Source organism: Procambarus clarkii, chromosome 67 (assembly GCF_040958095.1).
Source record: "Procambarus clarkii isolate CNS0578487 chromosome 67, FALCON_Pclarkii_2.0, whole genome shotgun sequence".
Lineage (NCBI taxonomy): Eukaryota > Metazoa > Arthropoda > Malacostraca > Decapoda > Cambaridae > Procambarus > Procambarus clarkii.
In genome coordinates, this window is record NC_091216.1 from 23269122 (window position 1) to 23293841 (window position 24720).

The 24720-nt window shown below is 53.9% G+C and overlaps 2 protein-coding genes across 8 annotated transcripts in view; both read right to left on the reverse strand.

Annotated features, from left to right (window-relative positions):
* LOC123767687 (collagen alpha-1(I) chain) overlaps positions 1 to 24720 on the reverse strand; it is a 484084-nt gene that overhangs the window by 47757 nt on the left and 411607 nt on the right. For 4 of the 7 annotated variants that reach the window (XM_069310464.1, XM_069310459.1, XM_069310461.1 and 1 more), the window contains 2 exons: positions 21838 to 21887; positions 14642 to 14708 (listed from right to left, as the gene is read on the reverse strand). The gene's annotated coding sequence lies outside the window, so the exon portion shown is untranslated. The remainder of the gene's footprint in view (positions 1 to 14641; positions 14709 to 21837; positions 21888 to 24720) is intronic. The other 3 variants (XM_069310465.1, XM_069310462.1, XM_069310463.1) reach the window with 2 other exon arrangements.
* Positions 1450 to 2712, reverse strand: LOC123767526 (collagen alpha-1(XXVIII) chain-like). Its single transcript, XM_045757213.2, has one exon. It carries the CDS (start codon positions 2710 to 2712, stop codon positions 1450 to 1452), a length of 1263 nt encoding a protein of 420 aa, XP_045613169.2.

Genomic DNA, 24720 nt, shown 5'->3' on the forward strand with positions numbered 1-24720 from the left:
AGGCCAGGCTGGGGGGGGGGACAGCCAGCCAGCCAGCTAGGCCAGGCTGGGGGGGGGCAGCCAGCCAGCCAGCTAGGCCAGGCTGGAGGGGGGGCAGCCAGCCAGCCAGCTAGGCCAGGTTGGGGGGGTACAGCCAGCCAGCCAGCTAGGCCAGGCTGGGGGGGGTACAGCCAGCCAGCCAGCTAGGCCAGGCTGGGGGGGTACAGCCAGCCAGCCAGCTAGGCCAGGCTGGGGGGGTACAGCCAGCCAGCCAGCTAGGCAAGGCTGGGGGACAGCCAGCTAGGCAAGGCTGGGGGCCAGCCAGCTAGGCCAGGCTGGGGGCCAGCCAGCTAGGCCAGGCTGGGGGCCAGCCAGCTAGGCCAGGCTGGGGGCCAGCCAGCCAGCCAGCCAGCTAGGCCAGGCTGGGGGACAGCCAGCCAGCTAGGCCAGGCTGGGGGAGCCAGCAGGGATGAGAGCGAGGGTGACTCAACTGTAGGGCCGTGCGCGCCTTTTTCCCGGCGCCTAAAATATGGGTGTGCGGGCCCGGATGGCGAAGCCACCGGCCACCTCTGGCCTCGGCTTCCCCCATCTCCCCAACCACCCCCAACAACCCCCCCTCCACCATCGCGACACACTCTCCCAACCCCCCCGAGGGCACAGCACATCATCCCCAACCCCTCTAACCCCCTCCCCTTCCTCCCATCACTCGCAATCTGTCTCGTTACTCTCGCCCAAGCCAGGGTCACCGCCACCGCCTCGAACATACACAAAGGAATCCCCGAGATGGGAGAGGAAAAAATTGTTGATTCATTCTTGTCTCGTGGACATTAAACAAGTTGTGTGTCCGATTTGCCGCGCCGGCTCCAGCTTGGTCCGCCTCGCTCAACACCACTCCACACTACCACGCTGCTAATTGATACTCAACCCCCCCCCCCCACAAGGTCGTTTGATGGTTAGTGCAAGACTGAGACTAACAGCATCTGCCCAATAAACTCGCCCCTCGGGGCAAAATTTAAAATTTAAATTTAAGCATCAGCAATAGTTAATGGCGTCAAAACGGGCACAAACAGATATTAGATAGGTAAGGCATCCCACTTTTCAGTTCAGTGGTACAGTGAAACTGTATGGCCTTCGGTGCCAGAGTCCAGCAGGGCCAACAGTGCCTCATTTGTCTTTTGTAATAGCTAAGTGACCCCCCCCCCCTGTGGAGTGAATGGCACTCTTGTGTGAAGGATTCTTCAGCCAGAGTGAATGAGGTCACCTCTCAGAGTCACAGGTCACACAGGTCAAAGGATATGGTCCCATTACATGCATTTGGCACACACACACACACACACACACACACACACACACACACACACACACACACACACACTAGATTTCAGGTAGAACTGGTTTCCTGTGCATGTAATACATATTGCTTTCTACCAGTACCAGTTTCTTGGCACCAGTACTTGGGTGCCAGCAGTGTCAGGACTTAACATCTACACTACTACACTGGTTTTCAACACACTCTTCCAGCTTCCAGAAAATATATTGTGAACCCACTGTGAGGACACCATTAGGACCATTAGGTCCCGTTGTGAGGACACCATTAGGACCATTAGGTCCCGTTGTGAGGACACCATTAGGACCATTAGTTCCCGTTATGAGGACACCATTAGGACCATTAGGTCCCGTTGTGAGGACACCATTAGGACCATTAGGTCCCGTTATGAGGACACCATTAGGTCCCGTTATGAGGACACCATTAGGACCATTAGGTCCCGTTATGAGGACACCATTAGGACCATTAGGTCCCGTTATGAGGACACCATTAGGACCATTAGGTCCCGTTATGAGGACACCATTAGGACCATTAGGTCCCGTTATGAGAACACCATTAGGACCATTAGGTCCCGTTATGAGGACACCATTAGGACCATTAGGTCCCGTTATGAGGACACCATTAGGACCATTAGGTCCCGTTATGAGGACACCATTAGGACCATTAGGTCCCGTTATGAGGACACCATTAGGACCATTAGGTCCCGTTATGAGGACACCATTAGGACCATTAGGTCCCGTTATGAGGACACCATTAGGACCATTAGGTCCCGTTATGAGAACACCATTAGGACCATTAGGTCCCGTTATGAGGACACCATTAGGACCATTAGGTCCCGTTATGAGGACACCATTAGGACCACTAGGTCCCGTTATGAGGACACCATTAGGACCCACTGAGAGGACACCATTAGGACCATTAGGTCCCGTTATGAGGACACCATTAGGACCATTAGGTCCCGTTATGAGGACACCATTAGGACCATTAGGTCCCGTTATGAGAACACCATTAGGACCATTAGGTCCCGTTATGAGGACACCATTAGGACCCACTGAGAGGACACCATTAGGACCATTAGGTCCCGTTATGAGGACACCATTAGGACCATTAGGTCCCGTTATGAGGACACCATTAGGACCATTAGGTCCCGTTATGAGGACACCATTAGGACCCACTGAGAGGACACCATTAGGACCATTAGGTCCCGTTATGAGAACACCATTAGGACCATTAGGTCCCGTTATGAGGACACCATTAGGACCATTAGGTCCCGTTATGAGAACACCATTAGGACCATTAGGTCCCGTTATGAGGACACCATTAGGACCATTAGGTCCCGTTATGAGAACACCATTAGGACCATTAGGTCCCGTTATGAGGACACCATTAGGACCATTAGGTCCCATTGACCACCACAAGACCAACGCAAGGTTAAAGTAGAGATTTTCCCCGTGGTAACATCTCCCGCGGCCTCAACATTTCTAGGCCATTCTCGCGGAAGCTTTTGGGCCTTAATTCACACCAGTATCTTTCCTCAAGTGAAGACCTGCACATGATAGGAATACCAACAGGCTGCTAAGCCCATTGTTGGTGATCTGCCACCTGGTGTAGTGGGTGGTGGTGGTGGTGGTGATCTGCCACCTGGTGTAGTGGGTGGTGGTGGTCTGCCACCTGGTGTAGTGGGTGGTGGTGGTGGTGGTGGTGGAGATCTGCCACCTGGTGTAGTGGGTGGTGGTGGTGGTGGTGGTGGAGATCTGCCACCTGGTGTAGTGGGTGGTGGTGGTGGTCTGCCACCTGGTGTAGTGGGTGGTGGTGGTGATCTGCCACCTGGTGTAGTGGGTGGTGGTGGTGGTGGTGGTCTGCCACCTGGTGTAGTGGGTGGTGGTGGTCTGCCACCTGGTGTAGTGGGTGGTGGTGGTGGTGATCTGCCACCTGGTGTAGTGGGTGGTGGTGGAGATCTGCCACCTGGTGTAGTGGGTGGTGGTGGTGATCTGCCACCTGGTGTAGTGGGTGGTGGTGGTGGTGGTCTGCCACCTGGTATAGTGGGTGGTGGTGGTCTGCCACCTGGTGTAGTGGGTGGTGGTGGTGGTGATCTGCCACCTGGTGTAGTGGGTGGTGGTGGTGGTGGTCTGCCACCTGGTGTAGTGGGTGGTGGTGGTGGTGATCTGCCACCTGGTGTAGTGGGTGGTGGTGGTGGTGGTCTGCCACCTGGTGTAGTGGGTGGTGGTGGTGGTCTGCCACCTGGTGTAGTGGGTGGTGGTGGTGATCTGCCACCTGGTGTAGTGGGTGGTGGTGGTGATCTGCCACCTGGTGTAGTGGGTGGTGGTGGTGGTGGTGGTGATCTGCCACCTGGTGTAGTGGGTGGTGGTGGTCTGCCACCTGGTGTAGTGGGTGGTGGTGATCTGCCACCTGGTGTAGTGGGTGGTGGTGGTGATCTGCCACCTGGTGTAGTGGGTGGTGGTAGTCTGCCACCTGGTGTAGTGGGTGGTGGTGGTGGTGGTGGTCTGCCACCTGGTGTAGTGGGTGGTGGTGGTGGTGGTGGTCTGCCACCTGGTGTAGTGGGTGGTGGTGGTGGTCTGCCACCTGGTGTAGTGGGTGGTGGTGGTGGTGATCTGCCACCTGGTGTAGTGGGTGGGTGGTGGTGGTGATCTGCCACCTGGTGTAGTGGGTGGTGGTAGTCTGCCACCTGGTGTAGTGGGTGGTGGTGGTGGTGGTGGTGATCTGCCACCTGGTGTAGTGGGTGGTGGTGGTGGTCTGCCACCTGGTGTAGTGGGTGGTGGTGGTGGGGGTGGTCTGCCACCTGGTGTAGTGAGTGGTGGTAGTGGTGGTGGTGATGTGCCACCTGGTGTTTTGGGTGGTGGTGGTGGTGGTGGTCTGCCACCTGGTGTAGTGGGTGGTGGTGGTGGTGGTCTGCCACCTGGGGTAGTGGGTGGTGGTGGTGGTGGTGATCTGCCACCTGGTGTAGTGGGTGGTGGTGGTGGTGGTGATCTGCCACCTGGTGTAGTGGGTGGTGGTGGTGGTGATCTGCCACCTGGTGTAGTGGGTGGTGGTGGTGGTGATCTGCCACCTGGTGTAGTGGGTGGGTGGTGGTGGTGATCTGCCACCTGGTGTAGTGGGTGGGTGGTGGTGGTGATCTGCCACCTGGTGTAGTGGGTGGGTGGTGGTGGTGATCTGCCACCTGGTGTAGTGGGTGGTGGTGGTGGTGATCTGCCACCTGGTGTAGTGGGTGGGTGGTGGTGGTGATCTGCCACCTGGTGTAGTGGGTGGTGGTGGTGGTGGTCTGCCACCTGGTGTAGTGGGTGGTGGTGGTGGTGATCTGCCACCTGGTGTAGTGGGTGGGTGGTGGTGGTGATCTGCCACCTGGTGTAGTGGGTGGGTGGTGGTGGTGATCTGCCACCTGGTGTAGTGGGTGGTGGTGGTGGTGGTCTGCCACCTGGTGTAGTGGGTGGTGGTGGTGGTGATCTGCCACCTGGTGTAGTGGGTGGTGGTGGTGGTGATCTGCCACCTGGTGTAGTGGGTGGTGGTGGTGATGATCTGCCACCTGGTGTAGTGGGTGGGTGGTGGTGGTGATCTGCCACCTGGTGTAGTGGGTGGTGGTGGTGATCTGCCACCTGGTGTAGTGGGTGGTGGTGGTGGTGGTGATCTGCCACCTGGTGTAGTGGGTGGGTGGTTGTGGTGATCTGCCACCTGGTGTAGTGGGTGGTGGTAGTCTGCCACCTGGTGTAGTGTGTGGTGGTGGTGGTGGTGGTGATCTGCCACCTGGTGTAGTGGGTGGTGGTGGTGGTCTGCCACCTGGTGTAGTGGGTGGTGGTGGTGGTGGTGATCTGCCACCTGGTGTAGTGGGTGGTGGTGGTGGTGGTGGTCTGCCACCTGGTGTAGTGGGTGGTGGTGGTGGTGGTGGTCTGCCACCTGGTGTAGTGGGTGGTGGTGGTGGTGGTGATCTGCCACCTGGTGTAGTGGGTGGTGGTGGTGGTCTGCCACCAGGTGTAGTGGGTGGTGGTGGTCTGCCACCTGGTGTAGTGGGTGGTGGTGGTCTGCCACCTGGTGTAGTGGGTGGTGGTGGTCTGCCACCTGGTGTAGTGGGTGGTGGTGGTGGTGGTGGTGATCTGCCACCTTGTGTAGTGGGTGGTGGTGGTCTGCCACCTGGTGTAGTGGGTGGTGGTGGTCTGCCACCTGGTGTAGTGGGTGGTGGTGGTTGTGGTGGTGATCTGCCACCTGGTGTAGTGGGTGGTGGTGGTCTGCCACCTGGTGTAGTGGGTGGTGGTGGTCTGCCACCTGGTGTAGTGGGTGGTAATATATCTCAGTTTATTACTAATATTCCTCAGTATTGTCAACTCTTATATATCTTCAGATGATTTCGGGGCTTAGCGTCCCAGCGGCCCGGTCCTCGACCAGGCCTCCACCCCCAGGAAGCAGCCCGTGACAGCTCACTAACTCCCAGGTACCTATTTACTCCTAGGTAACAGAGGCATCAGGAGGTGAAATAAACTCTTTCTTGTGAAACAATGGTGTCACAGACTGCTAGCAACAACAGCCTGGATAACCAGACCCCCTCAAGAATCCGGACTGCAGGGGAGAGGTGGGGGTGTGGAGACATTGATCTTCGTAACTACTTGAATGTAAGGCGTAGGTGTGGTTGGTTATAATTGGCGGGGGTAGGAGCGGCAAGGTTGGGGAGAGACGTTATTAAGTTCAGTGAGAATGACGGCGCGGTTCCTATTGTTCACGCTCGCCTGAACTCAGAGGAGGCTGTGATCTGGCCCAAGATGTATCGCTGAGGTTCAACCCATTGTTGCTTATCACATTGTTATGGCTTTTGTGGAACTAAGAGGCTGGATAGACGTAGGCTAGACTTCCACCTTGTGCCTTCGTGTGTGTGTGTGTGTGTGTGTGTGTGTGTGTGTGTGTGTGTGTGTGTGTGTGTGTGTGTGTGTGTGTGTGTGTGTGTGTGTGTGTGTCTGTCTCTCTGTCTCTCTCTCTCTCTCTCTCTCTCTCTCTCTCTCTCTCTCTCTCTCTCTCTCTCTCTCTCTCTCTCTCTCTCTCTCTCTCTCTCTCTCTCCACTCTCTATTCTCACTTATTTCAGTGGTTCGTGTGCAGAGGGACATATCTTTATCATACTGTTTAGTGTGTTCTTGTGTGTTCTTGTGTGAACTTGCTTTATCAGGCTGTGCTTCTTCCTTTTATACCCTGCCTCTTGCCTCCTGTTCTCTCACACTCTCTCTCGTCACTGCTTGATTAGGCTCCAGGACGGACCGACACGTCGTCACCCAAGGGTCCAGGACGGACCGAAACGTCGTCACCCAAGGGTCCAGGACGGACCGACACGTCGTCACCCAAGGGTCCAGGACGGACCGAAACGTCGTCACCCAAGGGTCCAGGACGGACCGACACGTCGTCACCCAAGGGTCCAGGACGGACCGAAACGTCGTCACCCAAGGGTCCAGGACGGACCGACACGTCGTCACCCAAGGGTCCAGGACGGACCGACAAAGTGGTCCGTCCTTGGACAAAGTGGTACATCTGATGTAGATGGTACAGATGTTGACACAGATGCTGACCCAGGTGTCGACCCACGTGTCGACCCAGGTGTCGACACAGGTGCTGACACAGGTGTCACTGACATGAGAGACGAGTTTTGGCTCTCCACATATGGTCGAGATTTCTGGCATTTTTATATTCTTCAAAAACCACAACAACAAAATTACCACAGGCCCTAATTATAACTTCGAGCCGGAGCCTAGAGCCAGCACCGGCGTAAGCCCCGACAACGGTAATAACACCACTCTACAAAGGAGGTAGTAAAGCAAATGCAACAATTCTAAAAATCTTTGAAAGTGCTTACTTTACCTTGAGGTTACCTTGAGGTGCTTCCGGGGGCTTAACGTCCCCGCGGCCCGGTCGTCGACCAGGCCTCCTGGTTGCTGGACTGCTCAACCAGGAAGAAAGATTACTAAGCATCTGGAATGAACGTCTCCCTAACCCTAGACAACATGGATTCAGAACAGGGCGTTTCTGACTCTCCCAACTGCTAGACCACTATGATATGGCCTTTAGATGCTATATGGAAGATAAGCAAAATGCTGATATCATATACACAGATTTTACAAAAGCTCTCACAGATGTGATCATGATGCTACTATGTACAAAAGGAGTTACTGACAAAATAGGAAGTTGGATCTTGAATTTCCTAACAGTGTAAAGTGTGCAATAAAGTCAAGGAAATAAAATTTGGACCATCAACCGTGAAGAGCACAGTCCCCCAGGGTACTGTGCTTGCTCCAGGACTTTGTCTCATCCTCATATCGGACATAGACAACGACACAACCTATACCACTGTATCATCCTTTGCAGATGACACTAGGATCTTCATGAGAGTAGACAACATAGAGAACATAGCAAACCTCCAAACTGATGTAAATCTGGTCTTTCAAATGGGTCACTGAAAATAATATGTTTATAAGGACCAACTGCTGCGCTGTGGAGAAAAAACGAAAATATTAAAACGGAAACCACATATAAAAACACAATCAAGCCTCACTATTGACCGGAAAAGCAATATAAAGGATCTGGGTGTACTCATGTCGGAAGACCTTACCTTTAAAGAACACAATAAAGTAGCCGTCGCGACTGCAAGAAAAATGACAGGTTGGATAACAAGAACCTTTGAAGCAAGAGATGCCAGACCAATGATGATATTCTTCAAGACGCTAAGAGGGCTCTTGGGAGGAATACTGTTACCAAGTAACAGCCCCAATTCAAAGCTGAAGAAACTGCTAACCTGCAGAACGTCCAAAGGTATTTTACTGTCCGAATACATTCAATAAAACATCTAAATTATTGGAACTTCTTATAAGTTTTAAATCTGTATTCCCCAGAGTGCAGGCGAGAGAGATACCTGGTTGATACCTGGTTTATGGGGGACATGTAATAATTTACACTTTCACGGCGTTCAAAAAAGAACTTGATAAACACCCCCAAAGGATACCTGATCAACCAGGCTGTTTGATGGGGTACAGGGAGTTGTTCTACTACGCACGCCGCCGGCCTCCTCTCCAGGCACGCCGGCCGGCCTCGCCTCCACGCACGCCGCCGGCCTCGCCTCCACGCACGCCGCCGGCCTGGCTCTGGTCTCATCCCAGGTAATCTTCTGGTCAGCTGTAACTCTCTGTATTTCAGTGGTGAACACCTGTACTAAAAGGCTACGGACCCATGTGTGTGTGTGCGCGTGCCTGTGTATTTGCGTGCGTGTGCCTGTACTGACCTAGTTACTCACCTAGTTGTGCTTGCGGGAGTTGAGCTCTGGCTCTTTGGTCCTGCCTCTCAACTATAAGCTTCAACCTCGCAGTGTATGTGCGTGCGTGTGTGCGTGAGATAATGAACGAGAAAGAAACGCTACAAGAAGACAGAATATAAGCAAAGTGTGAACCTTCCCTTGAAGGGCAAGTCTGGTCAGTTTAAAAGGTAGGGGTAGGGAACCCTTGTCCGGGGTAAAGGGGTCCAGGTTACCTACCTTACCTTGTAGTTACCTTGCGTTGATTTTGGGGATCAACGACTCGCGGCCCGGTCTCTGACTAGGCCTCCTGGTATATGGACTGGTCAACCAGGCTGTTGGACGCGGCTGCTCGCAGCCTGACGTATGAGTCACAGCCTGGTTGATCAGGTATCCTTTGGAGGTGCTTATCCAGTTCTCTCTTGAACACTGTGAGGGGTCGGCCAGTTATGTGTAGTGGAAGCGTGTTGAACAGTCTCGGGCCTCTGATGTTGATAGAGTTCTCTCTCAGAGTACCTGTTGCACCTCTGCTCTTCAACGGGGGTATTCTGCACATCCTGCCATGCCTCCTGGTCTCATGTGATGTTATTTCTGTGTGCAGGTTTGGGACCAGCCCCTCTACTATTTTCTACGTGTAAATTATTATGTATTTCTCCCGCCTGCGCTCAAGAGAATACAGATTTAGGCTCTTTAGTCGGTCCCAATAGTTTAGATATTTTACTGAGTGGATTCTAGCAGTAAAGGATCTCTGCACGCTCTCCAGGTCAGCAATTTCTCCAGCTTTGAAAGGGGCTGTCATTGTGCAGCAGTACTCCACTCTAGAGAGCACTAGCGTCTTGAAAAGTGTCATCATCGGTATAGCATCTCTAGTGTGAAAAGTTCTTGTTATCCAACCTGTCACTTTTCTTGCAGTTGTGACGGCTACTTTATTGTGTTCTCTAAATGTAAGGTCTTCCGACATGAGTACACTCAGATCCTTTCCATTGCTTTTCGTTCTATGATATGATTTGATTGCGTTTTGTACGTGGTTTCCGTTTTTAAATTTTAATTTTTTCCGTAGCGCATGACCTGGAACTTATCTTCGTTAAACACCATATTTTCTGTAGCCCATTGAAAGACCTGATTTACATCTGATTGGAGGTTTGCTGTGTCCTCTATGTTGCCAACTCATGAAGATCCTAGTGTTATCTGCAAAGGATGATACAGTGCTATAGGTTGTGTCTTTCTCTACGTCCGATATGAGGATGAGAAAAAGTACTGGAGCAAGCACAGTACCCTGGGGGACTGAGCTCTTCACGGTTGCTGGACCGGATTTTATTTTGTTGACTATTACACATTGAGTTCTGTTTGTCAGGAAATTGTAGATCTATCTGCCTATTTTCCCGGTAATTCCTTTTGAACGCATTTTACGTGCAATAACACCATGGTCACATTTGTCGAAGGCTTCTGCGAAATCTGTGTAAATTACATCAGCGTTTTGTTTGTCTTCCATAGCATCTAATGCCATGTCATAGTGGTCCAGCAACTGCGACAGGCAAGAGCGCCCTGTTCTGAAACCATGTTGTCCGGGGTTATGGAGATGCTGTGATTCCATGTATTTTATGATCTTACTTCTTAGCACTCTCTCAAAGATGTTTATGATGTGCGATGTTAGTACTGCCAAACTGTTATTTTTTCCCTTATTTCCTCCTTTAAGAAATGGTCCCTCCCTTACGTAATGGAGCTATATCTATCTGATTTAAGTGCTGCTGGTATCTCTCCCCTGTATCCAGCCTTCTTCTCAATACTACATCAAGTGCTCCTGCTACTGGTACTTTACACTGCTTTATAAATATAGAATTCCAGGAGTCAGGACCGAGGGCTGAGCCAGGGCCAACGGGGGGAAGGGGGTGGGAGGAAGGAAGGAAGCCAGGGGCAGAGGGGGGGGGAGGAAGGAAGGAAGCCAGGGGCAGGGAAACGGACGAGTGCTGGGGAAATTTACATGGAGATGAGGCAGGCTGGCGCTATGTTAACTCAGCGGCCCTAGTCAGATATTTCTCGGTCCCACACGCCTCGCCCTGTACCCTGCCTCCCCACACGCCTCGCCCTCTACCCTGCCTCCCCACACGCCTCGCCCTGTACCCTGCCTCCCCACACGCCTCGCCCTCTACCCTGCCTCCCCACACGCCTCGCCCTGTACCCTGCCTCCACACACGCCTCGCCCTGTACCCTGCCTCCACACACGCCTCGCCCTGTACCCTGCCTCCACACACGCCTCGCCCTCTACCCTGCCTCCCCACACGCCTCGCCCTGTACCCTGCCTCCACACACGCCTCGCCCTGTACCCTGCCTCCACACACGCCTCGCCCTGTACCCTGCCTCCCCACACGCCTCGCCCTGTACCCTGCCTCCCCACACGCCTCGCCCTGTACCCTGCCTCCCCACGCGCCTCGCCCTGTACCCTGCCTCCCCACACGCCTCGCCCTGTACCCTGCCTCCCCACACGCCTCGCCCTGTACCCTGCCTCCCCACACGCCTCGCCCTGTACCCTGCCTCCACACACGCCTCGCCCTGTACCCTGCCTCCACACACGCCTCGCCCTGTACCCTGCCTCCCCACACGCCTCGCCCTGTACCCTGCCTCCCCACACGCCTCGCCCTGTACCCTGCCTCCCCACGCGCCTCGCCCTGTACCCTGCCTCCCCACGCGCCTCGCCCTGTACCCTGCCTCCCCACGCGCCTCGCCCTGTACCCTGCCTCCACACGCGCCTCGCCCTCTACCCTGCCTCCACACGCCCCTCGCCCTGTACCCTGCCTCCACACACGCCTCGCCCTCTACCCTGCCTCCACACACGCCTCGCCCTCTACCCTGCCTCCACACGCGCCTCGCCCTGTACCCTGCCTCCACACACGCCTCGCCCTCTACCCTGCCTCCACACACGCCTCGCCCTGTACCCTGCCTCCACACGCCCCTCGCCCTCTACCCTGCCTCCACACGCGCCTCGCCCTGTACCCTGCCTCCACACACGCCTCGCCCTCTACCCTGCCTCCACACACGCCTCGCCCTCTACCCTGCCTCCACACACGCCTCGCCCTCTACCCTGCCTCCACACACGCCTCGCCCTGTACCCTGCCTCCACACACGCCTCGCCCTCTACCCTGCCTCCCCACACGCCTCGCCCTGTACCCTGCCTCCACACACGCCTCGCCCTCTACCCTGCCTCCACACACGCCTCGCCCTCTACCCTGCCTCCACACGCCCCTCGCCCTCTACCCTGCCTCCACACGCGCCTCGCCCTGTACCCTGCCTCCACACACGCCTCGCCCTCTACCCTGCCTCCACACACGCCTCGCCCTGTACCCTGCCTCCACACGCCCCTCGCCCTCTACCCTGCCTCCACACGCGCCTCGCCCTGTACCCTGCCTCCACACACGCCTCGCCCTCTACCCTGCCTCCACACACGCCTCGCCCTCTACCCTGCCTCCACACACGCCTCACCCTCTACCCTGCCTCCACACACGCCTCGCCCTCTACCCTGCCTCCACACACGCCTCGCCCTCTACCCTGCCTCCACACACGCCTCGCCCTCTACCCTGCCTCCACACGCGCCTCGCCCTCTACCCTGCCTCCACACGCGCCTCGAACTCTACCCTGCCTCCACACACGCCTCGCCCTCTACCCTGCCTCCACACACGCCTCGCCCTCTACCCTGCCCCCACACGCCCCTCGCCCTCTACCCTGCCTCCACACACGCCTCGCCCTGTACCCTGCCTCCACACGCCCCTCGCCCTCTACCCTGCCTCCACACGCGCCTCGCCCTCTACCCTGCCTCCACACGCCCCTCGCCCTGTACCCTGCCTCCACACGCCCCTCGCCCTTTACCCTGCCTCCACACACGCCTCGCCCTCTACCCTGCCTCCACACACGCCTCGCCCTCTACCCTGCCTCCACACACGCCTCGCCCTCTACCCTGCCTCCACACACGCCTCGCCCTCTACCCTGCCTCCACACGCCCCTCGCCCTGTACCCTGCCTCCACACACGCCTCGCCCTCTACCCTGCCTCCACACACGCCTCGCCCTCTACCCTGCCTCCACACACGCCTCGCCCTCTACCCTGCCTCCACACACGCCTCGCCCTCTACCCTGCCTCCACACACGCCTCGCCCTCTACCCTGCCCCCCCCCCCACAACTAGGGACGGGTCACATAGGGGGCGCCACTCACAATATCTCACCAAAAGTTATATTTTAATTTGGGTATACTCATTAATATAACATATATCAGGGAGTCCATGTTGCTTTATTGCTTGTTGACCATGTTGTATTCACCTAGTTGTGCTTGCGGGGGGTTGAGCTCTGGCTCTTCCGGCCCGCCTCTCAACCGTCAATCAACTGCCCCCCCCCCCCACGCACGCAAACACACAGACCAAGAAGCAGCCCGTAGCAGCTGTCAAACTTTCAGGTAACAGGTGCATCAGGGTGAAAGAGACTCTGCCCATTTGTTTCCGGAAACAAAACTGGGGAGATTCTCTTTCACCCTGATGCCCATGTTCACCTAGCAGTCAATAGGTACCTGGGAGTTAGACTGCTGTTACGGGCTGCTTCCTGAGGTAGGGGTGTGTGTGCGTGTGCGTGTGTGTGCGTGTGCGTGCGTGTGCGTGCGTGTGCGTACGTGCGCGTGTGAGAGAGGGGGGGGTGCAGACCCCCCTCCCGCCCCCCCACACACCTGCTGGCCACGGCAGGAAACCCGCCCTTATCCCCCCCCACCTGTGACGAGGGGGCCATACACTAGTGTGGCCCCGGAGGTGACACGCCTCACTCAAGCGGCCCAAACGACTCCGTGGCCAGCAGGTCAGTTGGCCCAGGCTCCCTATCCAACCCCGGTGTCCAGCCAGGGGGGGGGGAGGTAGGTAGGTCACACTTGTGTCCAGCCTGGACACAAGTGTCACCCCCCTAGACCCCCGTGTGTCATATGATCCGTGACACATACGACCGCCAGACACGCTAAGTACATAACTCTACGGAACCCGCCCGATTAGTTTCACTAACTCAGTCCTCTGATGAGATATGAATCACCCCCCCTTTGCAAAGAGGCGAGCCCAGGAGCTACATCTCTCCCCTGGCAAGAACTATAACTTGAGCCCCAGACCACCTGGTGCAGTGTGACCAACTTAGCCCCCCCAACCCCCCAACCCCTCACGCCAAATAAAATAGGCAAGTTTGTGGTATTGAGTTTTGGAAACTTTAAATGGGTTCTGGTGGCCAGCTCCCCACAGCTGCACCCGCCTACCCTTGGTAGGTTGCTAGGGTGATGCCAGGGGCCCAACCGTGGTCCCCCAGCACAACAAGGGGCCCAACCATGGTCCCCCAGCACAACAAGGGGCCCAACCATGGTCCACCAGCACAACAAGGGGCCCAACCATGGTCCCCCAGCACAACAAGGGACCCAACCGTGGTCCCCCAGCACAACAAGGGGCCCAACCATGGTCCCCCAGCACAACAAGGGGCCCAACCATGGTCCACCAGCACAACAAGGGGCCCAACCGTGGTCCCCCAGCACAACAAGGGGCCCAACCATGGTCCCCCAGCACAACAAGGGGCCCAACCGTGGTCCCCCAGCACAACAAGGGGCCCAACCGTGGTCCCCCAGCACAACAAGGGGCCCAACCGTGGTCCCCCAGCACAACAAGGGGCCCAACCGTGGTCCCCCAGCACAACAAGGGGGCCCAACTATGGTCCCCCAGCACAACAAGGGGCCCAACCATGGTCCCCCAGCACAACAAGGGCCCCAACCGTGGTCCACCAGCACAACAAGGGACCCAACCATGGTCCACCAGCACAACAAGGGACCCAACCATGGTCCCCCAGCACAATAGACGCTTTAACAGCCATAGAATCACCACAGTTATCCAAGCAATTGGGTTTACAAATCCAATGAAATACAGCTGATTTACTGAGCCCCACACACACACACACACACACACACACACACACACACACACACACACACACACACACACACACACACACACGTGGTGCATCGGGTCCAAGAAGCCAGTGAAGGCAGCAACAGTCTGGCTACTCACCATGTCATTTGGGCTCCATGGTTGGCTGGACACCGGGTCCGTCTGCCCAATCATAATCCACGGATTCCTGCCACAGAAAACGAAGGCATCATGTTAGACACGGGCATAAATACGGCATTTAGAATTATTATGGATCTTTGATAGCTTTACTCACTAATCTTGAAAAAAATATATTCAGTAAAAAATTTATAAAACACAAAGTAAACCCGGCATACAAAATTTTAGTTACGAACTTAACGGATATTTACGTCGAGAAAGAAAACGGGAAGAGATTATAAGAGACGTGATATCTATCACCCAGCAACATCTCCCACACCTGTGACTCCCTCCCCACACCTGTAACAGGAGAGCAGAACAGCATAACAGCCACAGAACAGCATAACAGCCACAGAACAGCATAACAGCCACAGAACAGCATAACAGCCACAGGGGCGCGGCGCCAGTCAGTCTACACAATACAATGTAAACTTCACACCTCCGAGAAGCTAACCATGGGTCAACAGGTCAACTCCGGTCAACGATAACCTGGTCACCAGGCTGTCAAATACGAGTCCGTCACGCTACGAGGATTAACTCTTCCCCGTCAAGAAAAGACACCGAAGACCGTCTCCTTTGACCCCAAGTGACCTAGTGGCCTTAATTATCCAGTCCTCCCCCGTCAGTCCCTTGTAGAGGCGTGTGAGTACCGGAGTGGCCAGTCTTGCTGTATACTACAGCACAAGTGGTTTCTAGATCATTCGAGTGACAGGCCACAATTCTTTTTACCATTCATTTGTTCCTTACATCTGTCCCTATAGGATATAACACTTCTACCACCAGTCTTACGGTACACTGTCCGGCAACTCAGGGTGGTGGCAGCGGTCTTATTTGGAAAGTCATACGGGAAGACTTTAGCAGCTAATATTCTCGTGTCTTTCTCCGTGTCTTTCTCCGTCTCTCTCTCTCTCTCTCTCTCTCTCTCTCTCTCTCTCTCTCTCTCTCCGTCTCTCTCTCTCTCTCTCTCTCTCTCTCTCTCTCTCTCTCTCTCTCTCTCTCTCTCTCTCTCTCTCTCTCTCTCTCCCTCCCTCCCTCCCTCCCTCTCTCCCCCTACTCCCTTAAGTTGCCTACACAGAGCTCAGTCCATCTTGAGTCATTATTTACGTGCTGGCATGACGGAGCGGGTGTTAATGTAATCTCCCGCTATACCATGGTGGTATAGAGGGAGATAGCAATAGCAGCAAGCGCCGGCTATCACAATGGAGATAGCGACTCTGCTATCACACCCCAGCAACATATCCCACACCTCGGCCTCCCATCACACTACGAGTGGTCTTCAGGCCAGCAGAAGGAATGGATCTGGGAGGGGAGAGGAAAGTGGAAGGAAGAAGGGGAGGGACAGGAAGGGGGAGATGGGGACATGGAGGGAAGGGAAAGAGGAAGATAGTGGGGGAGGATGAAGGAGGGAGGAATGAAGGGCTGGGGAATGAGGGAAGAGGAACGGAAGGACAGGGGAGAAGGGGAATAGAGACTCGGAGGGAGGGAGTGAGAGAGGGGGAGAGGCTTAGGGAGAGAAAGGTGATAGATGGGAAGACAGTGGCGAAGAGAAGGGGAAGAGAGGGGAGAGAGAGAGGGGGGGGAGAGGCAGGGCAGGGGGGTGGGGGTGCTGGACAAGTTACACCTGGCCAGTTGGCCGGGTGAACACGGTCGACTAAAGCACCTCAAAAGGTGCGGATTTACATTCGTGAGCCGCCCGTGGCTTGGCACTCTCTTGCCTCTCATCACCAACCTCTTAACAGCGGCCGAGCGCTTCCTTCCTTGCTTGCTTGCTTGCCCTCGACACTCACACTAAACCTCACCAATTATTGCTCTTTGCTTCAGACCTCCCTCCCTCCCCCACCTACACCCCCCTCCCTCCCCCACCTACACCCCCCTCCCTCCCCCACCTACACCCCCCCCTCTCTCTTTCTTTCTCTCTCTCTCTCTCTCTCTCTCTCTCTCTCTCTCTCTCTCTCTCTCTCTCTCTCTCTCTCTCTCTCTCTCTCACACACACACACACACATACACAGCGGGACCAAAGAGCCAAAGCTCAACCCCCGCAAGCACAAATAGGTGAGTACATGCCTCGTGTGGGGGGGGGGCCTCGTAGCCTGGTGGTTAGCGCGCAGGACTCGTAATTCTGCGGCGCGGGTTCGATTTCCGCACGAGGCAGAAACAAATGGGCAAAGTTTCTTTGGGTACTAGGTGAGTACCAGTTGAGTACACACACGTGAGAAAATCTTTAAAAAAAAATTTTTGATAAAGAAAGAGATCTCGGGGTGGTTCTAGATAGAAAACTATCACCTGAGGACCATACATAGAACATAGGGGCGATTAGCCTATGCTAAAGCTTTCTAACTTCAGAACTGCTTTTCAATACATAGATGGTCCTACAACTATCCTAAATAGTCTAAACTACTCTATCCCTTTGAATTAGATTTTGATTTTGTTTCAATAAACGTACTTTAACATGGATGGCGAAATACTGAAGAAATTGTTCACGATTTTTTATAGGCCTCAAAAGTCTGGGTAAGCTGAGTGGACAGCGCTTCGGATTCGTAGTCCTGAGGTTCCGGGCTCGATCGATCCCGGGTGGAGGCGGAGACAAATGGGCAAAATGTTTCTTTCACCCTGGTGCCCCTGTTACCTAGCAGTAAATAGGTACCTGGGAGTTAGACAGCTGCTACGGGCTGCTTCCTGGGGGTGTTTAACAAAAAGGAGGAATGGTCGAGAACCGGGCCGCGGGGACGCTAAGCCCCGAAATCATCTCAAGATAACCTGACCAAAGCTAGAATATGCAGCGGTTGTGTGGTGCCCATATCTTAAGAAGCACATCAACAAACTGGAAAAGGTGCAAAGACACGCTACTAAGTGGCTCCCAGAACTGAAGGGCATGAGCTACGAGGAGAGGTTAGAGGCATTAAATATGCCAAAACTAGAAGACAAGAAAAAGAGGCGATATGATCACTACATACAAAATAGTAACAGGAATCGATAAAATTGATAGGGAAAAATTCCTGAGACCTGGAACTTCAAGAACCAAGAGATCATAGATTTAAAGTAATTAAACAAAGCTACAAAAGGAATATAAGATAATTCCCTTTCGCAAACAAAGTGGTAGACGGTTGGAACAAGTTAAGTGAGAAGGTGGTGGAGGCCAAGACCGTCAGTAGTTTCAAAGCGTTATATGACAAAGAGTGCTGGGAAGATGGGACACCACGAGCGTAGCTCTCATCCTGTAACTACACTTAGGTAATTACACTTAGGTAATTACACACCAACTATAATGACAAATCAAAACAGAATTTAAGAACCTAAAAAAAAAGAAGGCATTCAGAATACTGTGTACCACCTACGTACCTGGATTGTACCTGGATGGGGTTTCGGGAGTTCTTCTACTCCTCGAGGCCAGGCTTGACTTGTAAGAGTTTGGTCCACCAGACTGTTGCTTGCAGCGGCCCGCAGGCCCACATACCCACCACAGCCCGGTTGATCCAACACTTCTTGAAGAAAACAATCTAGTTTCCTCTTGAAGATGTCCACGGTTGTTCCGGCAATATTTCTTATACTCGCTGGGAGGACGTTGAACAACCTCAAAAAGTATACAATACACTTAACAAGGCACAGATGTAGTGTACTGTATTCAAAGAGGGATACAGTACTGTATGTACTGTATTCCTCCACAACGCCAGAGACAACCAGATCTATCTTGAGGTTATCTTGAGATGATTTCGGGGCTTTAGTGTCCCCGCGGCCCGGTCCTAGACCAGGCCTCCACCCCCAGGAAGCAGCCCGTGACAGCTGACTAACTCCCAGGTACCTATTTACTGCTAGGTAACAGGGGCATTCAGGGTGAAAGAAACTTTGCCCATTTGTTTCTGCCTCGTGCGGGAATCGAACCCGCGCCACAGAATTACGAGTCCTGCGCGCTATCCACCAGGCTACGAGGCCCCCAGATCAACTAAGCTGTGTGACACCCCCCCCCCTGAAACCACAGCAAGATAACACAGTAGTTTGGGAAGTTGGAGGAGGGCAGCGGGGTGGGGGGGTAAGATGTATGGAGACATGCTTGTAGGGGGCGTGGGAGGAGGAGGGGGGGCGTGGGAGGAGGAGGGGGGGCGTGGGAGGAGGAAGGGGGGCGTGGGAGGAGGAGGGGGGGCGTGGGAGGAGGAGGGGGGGCGTGGGAGGAGGAGGGGGGGCGTGGGAGGAGGAAGGGGGGCGTGGGAGGAGGAGGGGGGGGGGCGTGGGAGGAGGAGGGGGGGCGTGGCGCCCGCGGCTTGTGGTCGCCTCACACTACTCAACGTTTCTTGAAGCAAATCCAGCAGGGCAGGAGGGGGGGGGAGAGATCCAGGGGAGGGGGAGGGGACGTGGAAAGGGGGACCGTGGGTAGGGGTGATGGAGGGGGGGGACGTAGGTAGGGGGTGCGGGGGGGGGGGGGGCAAGGCAACTTCCGGCCAGTCACAAAGAATAATTAAGTTGTCCAGATGATGAGTCCAACTTCCCATGCTCTCCGGAAAATTGGGTGGGGGGTGGAGGGGGGGAAGATGAGTGAGAGAGTATGTTTGTGAGTGCGTGTGCGTGTGTGTGTATGTGTGTGTGTGTGTGTGTGTGTGTGTGTGTGTGTGTGTGTGTGTGTGTGTGTGTGTGTGTGTGTGTGTGTGTGTGTGTGTGTGTGTGTGTGTGTGAGAGAGAAAGAGGTGAGAGTGAGAGGTATAATACCAAGTAATAATACCAAGTTATAATATAGTTATGACAATTACATCTACAACCTCCCCCCCCCCTCCACCCCTCCCCCCAATGCCCCACATAACTATGAGGCACATACCTGGCCAGGATAGGCCTGGCCACCCAGGCTGGTAACACACCTGTACACCAGTTGACTGACGGTTGAGAGGCGGGACCAAAGAGCCACAGCTCAACCCTCGCCAGCACAACTAGGGGAGTACCGTTGTGACCAATCTCCAGTCCAATCTACACACCACACCTCTCCTCCCTTCCCCGCCCAATCACTTGGGCTGGACGGTAGAGCGACGGTCTCGCTTCCTGCAGGTCGGCGTTCAATCCCCGACCGTCCAAGTGGTTGGGTCACCATTCCTTTCCTTCTGTCCCATCCCAAATCCTTATCCTGACCCCTTTCCCAGTGCTATATAGTCGTAATGGCTTGGTGCTTTCTCCCTGATAGCTCCTTTCCCTTCCTCCCCATTCCCACAATATATTTTTAACCACCCTTCCTTGCGGTTACCTTGCGTTGGTTCCGGGGATCAATGTCCCCCGCGGCCCGGTCCTCGACCAGGCCTCCTTTTTGTCACCCCCCCCCCCCAGGAAGCAGCCCGTAGCAGCTGTCTAACTCCCAGGTACCTATTTACTGCTAGGTGAACATGGGGCATCAGGCTGAAAGAAACTAACCCCCCCCCCCCGCATAAGGTAGCCACCCCTCCCCACCTCCCCATAAGGTAGCCACCCCCCCCCCCCCCCCACCTCCGCATGAGGTAGCCACCTCCCCACCCCCATAAGGTAGCCAACCCCCCCCCCCACGTCCCCATAAGGTAGCCACCCCCCCCCCCCCCACCCCCACCTCCGCATGAGGTAGCCACCTCCCCACCCCCCACCCCCCATAACAAGGTAGGCACCAGTACCCCACAACCGCCGCCTACCCTCACCTGGCGTCGTGTCTCATGGGGAGAGAGGGAGGGAGGATAGGTAAGGGTAGGGACATCCTACCTCACCCCCGCACGTTACGAGAGGCACTCCCCCCCCCCTCACTCACCAGCGGCACTGGCACTCACAAAGACGGAAAAACAGTAATGAGGGAGGGAGAGACCGGGGGAAGGGGAGGGAAGGGGATAGGTAAATAGAGGGTAGAGTTGCCACGGAGAGTGAGGGGAGTACCACCCGGGCCAGCATCCGTCGGTGGAGTGCCACCTTAAGATGCTCATCTTTGGGGAGATGTGGGTAACTGTAGCCAGGACAGGGGAGGGAAGAGGGCAGGATATTGAAGGTAAAGTGATGAGGAAGGGGGGGGGGAGGGAGGGAAGGTGAGGGTAAGGAAACAAACGAGTGTGGCAACCTACCCGTGTGTGGGTATAAATACCCACACACACCCCCAACATGAAGGTAACACCCGCTGACGCCCCTACACCGTGTACCCCCATAGACCCCATCTTACAAGGCTGGAGGCTCCACCTCCTGGTTGACACCTGGTTGATGGGGTTCTGGGAGTTCTTCTACTCCCCAAGCCCAGTTCGAGGCCAGGCTCGACTTGTGAGAGTTTGGTCCACCAGGCTGTTGCTTGGAGCGGCCCGCAGGCCCACATACCCACCACAGCCCGGTTGGTCAGGCACTCCTTGGAGGAAACTATCTAGTTTCCTCTTGAAGATGTCCACGGTTGTTCCGGCAATATTTCTTATGCTTGCTGGGAGGACGTTGAACAACCGCGGACCTCTGATGTTTATACAGTGTTCTCTGATTGTGCCTATGGCACCTCTGCTCTTCACTGGTTCTATTCTGCATTTTCTTCCATATCGTTCACTCCAGTACGTTGTTATTTTACTGTGTAGATTTAAGACTTCAGTATTTTCCATGTGTATATTATTTGGTCTCTCTCGTCTCCTTTCTAGTGAGTACATTTGGAGAGCTTTGAGACGATCCCAATAATTTAGGTGCTTTATCTCGTCTATGCGCGCCGTATATGTTCTCTGTATTCCCTCTATTTCAGCAATCTCTCCTGCTCTGAAGGGGGAAGTGAGTACTGAGCAGTACTCAAGACGGGACAACACAAGTGACTTGAAGAGTACAACCATTGTGATGGGATCCCTAGACTTGAAAGTTCTCGTAATCCATCCTATCATTTTTCTGGCTGACGCAATATTTGCTTGGTTATGCTCCCTAAACGTTAGGTCGTCAGACATCATTATTCCCAAATCCTTTACATGCTGTTTTCCTACTACGGGCAGATTCGATTGTGTTTTGTACCCTGTATTATGTTTCAGATCCTCATTTTCATCCACCACAAGACTGGAGGCCCCACCACAACACTGCAGGCCCCCACCACAAGACTGCAGGCCCCCACCACAAGACTGCAGGCCCCCACCACAAGACTGCAGGCCCCCACCACAAGACTGGAGGCTCCACAAAACTGAAAGCCCCACCACAAGACTGGAGGCCTACACATATGGACTCACCTGGGTGGTGGTGGGTGGAGGAGCTCGGCATCACTTCCAGCAGCCCACACCTGCAGAAACAAGACAGGTCTATAGTCACATATTAACACTACAACAACTACAACAATTACAACAACAAAGTTGAGTGAGTGTGATGCAGGCTGGCCTCTCACTCAGTACATGTTAAACTTGTACATGTGTGTGTGTACCAGTAACATTATGTACTATGCTTACATAAAAGGCTGTATCTTGTAATTGTGTCATTGGGTGTTACACCTGTAATATTGTGTTGTGCGTTACACGGTAACAATTATTAGCGTTAGACATGTGTACAACTATGAATTAAACAAATTAACCAATATATTGTTGTCATGCCAGTGTGTGTGAGTGTGTGAGTGTGTGAGTGTGTGTGTGTGTGTGTGTGTGTGTGTGTGTGTGTGTGTGTGTGTGTGTGTGTGTGTGTGTGTGTGTGTGTGTGTGTGTGTGTGTGTGTTTACTAGTTGTGTACTAGTTGTGTTTTTTGCGGGGGTTGAGCTTTGCTCTTTCGGCCCGCCTCTCAACTGTCAATCAACTGTTTACTAACTACTATTTTTTTTTTCCACACCACACACACACACCCCAGGAAGCAGCCCGTGACAGCTGACTAACTCCCAGGTACCTATTTACTGCTAGGTAACAGGGGCACTTAGGGTGAAAGAAACTTTGCCCATTTGTTTCTGCCTCGTGCGGGAATCGAACCCGCGCCACAGAATTACGAGTCCTGCGCGCTATCCACCAGGCTACGAGGCCCTGTATGTGTGTGTGTGTGTGTGTGTGTGTGTGTGTGTGTGTGTGTGTGTGTGTGTGTGTGTGTGTGTGTGTGTGTGCGTGCGTGCGTGCGTGCGTGCGTGCGTGCGTGCGCGTGTGCGTGTGCGTGTGTGTGTGTGTATTCACCTAGTTGTGCTTGCGGGGGTTGAGCTTTGGCTCTTTCGGCCCGCCTCTCAACTGTCAATCAATCAACTGTAACCAATTACTAATTTTTTTTCACCACCCACACCCACCCAGGAAGCAGCTCCGTAACAGCTGACTAACTCCCAGGTACCTATGTACTGCTAGGTAACAGGGGCATCAGGGCGAAAGAAACTTTCCCCATTTGTTTCTGCCAGGTCCGGGAATCGAACCCCGGGCCACAGAATTATGAGTCCTAGGCGCTGTCCACTCAGCTACCAGACCCCCGTGCGTGTGTGTGTGTGGGGGGGGGGGGTCAACAGTCAACACGCACGCACACGCATATGCGTGCGTGTACACAATATGATGCCATGGTACATAGATCATTGACACCACACCCGGTTATAACAACCCACACCTTCCTACACAACCCATGTGCTAACCTCAACAACCTGATTGAACCCTCACTTCCCCCCCCCCATCCCCCCTTCCATTTTCTTGCTGGATATCGTCTTAATCGCCGTCTTCTCTACGAACCAGGAGGCCTGGTCGACGACCGGGCCGCGGGGACACTAAGCCCCGGAAGCACCTCAAGGTAGCCTCAAGGTAGGTAGCGGACCAGGCCACTGGAGACGGAAGAGTTGAAATACTGTACAAAACTCAATTCTCCCCCACACCCAATCCCCCCTCAACCCCTCACCCAATCCCCCCTCTCCCCCTCCTCCCCCCCCCCTCGCTGGGGTTGAGCGCCAAACACAGTGCCCGTATCCACGGCACTTACTGAACACGCTATCTCCTCGTATTGATTATAATTCCCGCTATCGTACCTGTTGAAAACTAAATAATTTTATTATTTATTTATTTATTTATTTATTTAAACACTTATGCTGGCAGCCACTACGGGACACCGCTTGCTGACTAGGTGTAGACTGTATACTGTGTACTTGTGCCAGGTGTAGACTGTATACTGTGTACTTCTGCCAGGTGTAGACTGTATACTGTGTACTTGTGCCAGGTGTAGACTGTATACTGTGTACTTGTGCCAGGTGTAGACTGTATACTGTGTACTTCTGCCAGGTGTAGACTGTATACTGTGTACTTCTGCCAGGTGTAGACTGTATACTGTGTACTTCTGCCAGGTGTAGACTGTATACTGTGTACTTCTGCCAGGTGTAGACTGTATACTGTGTACTTCTGCCAGGTGTAGACTGTATACTGTGTACTTCTGCCAGGTGTATACTGTGTACTTGTGCCAGGTGTATACTGTATACTGTGTACTTGTGCCAGGTGTATACTGTATACTGTGTACTTGTGCCAGGTGTATACTGTGTACTTGTGCCAGGTGTATACTGTATACTGTGTACTTGTGCCAGGTGTATACTGTATACTGTGTACTTGTGCCAGGTGTATACTGTATACTGTGTACTTGTGCCAGGTGTATACTGTATACTGTGTACTTGTGCCAGGTGTAGACTGTATACTGTGTACTTGTGCCAGGTGTATACTGTATACTGTGTACTTGTGCCAGGTGTATACTGTGTACTTGTGCCAGGTGTATACTGTATACTGTGTACTTGTGCCAGGTGTATACTGTATACTGTGTACTTGTGCCAGGTGTATACTGTATACTGTGTACTTGTGCCAGGTGTATACTGTATACTGTGTACTTGTGCCAGGTGTATACTGTATACTGTGTACTTGTGCCAGGTGTATACTGTATACTGTGTACTTGTGCCAGGTGTATACTGTATACTGTGTACTTGTGCCAGGTGTATACTGTATACTGTGTACTTGTGCCAGGTGTATACTGTATACTGTGTACTTGTGCCAGGTGTATACTGTATACTGTGTACTTGTGCCAGGTGTATACTGTATACTGTGTACTTGTGCCAGGTGTATACTGTATACTGTGTACTTCTGCCAGGTGTATACTGTATACTGTGTACTTGTGCCAGGTGTATACTGTATACTGTGTAC

Bases quoted from the DNA above. Each gene is read 5' to 3' on its own strand.
- LOC123767526 (XM_045757213.2), bottom strand. From the start codon at position 2,712: ATGGGACCTAATGGTCCTAATGGTGTCCTCATAACGGGACCTAATGGT.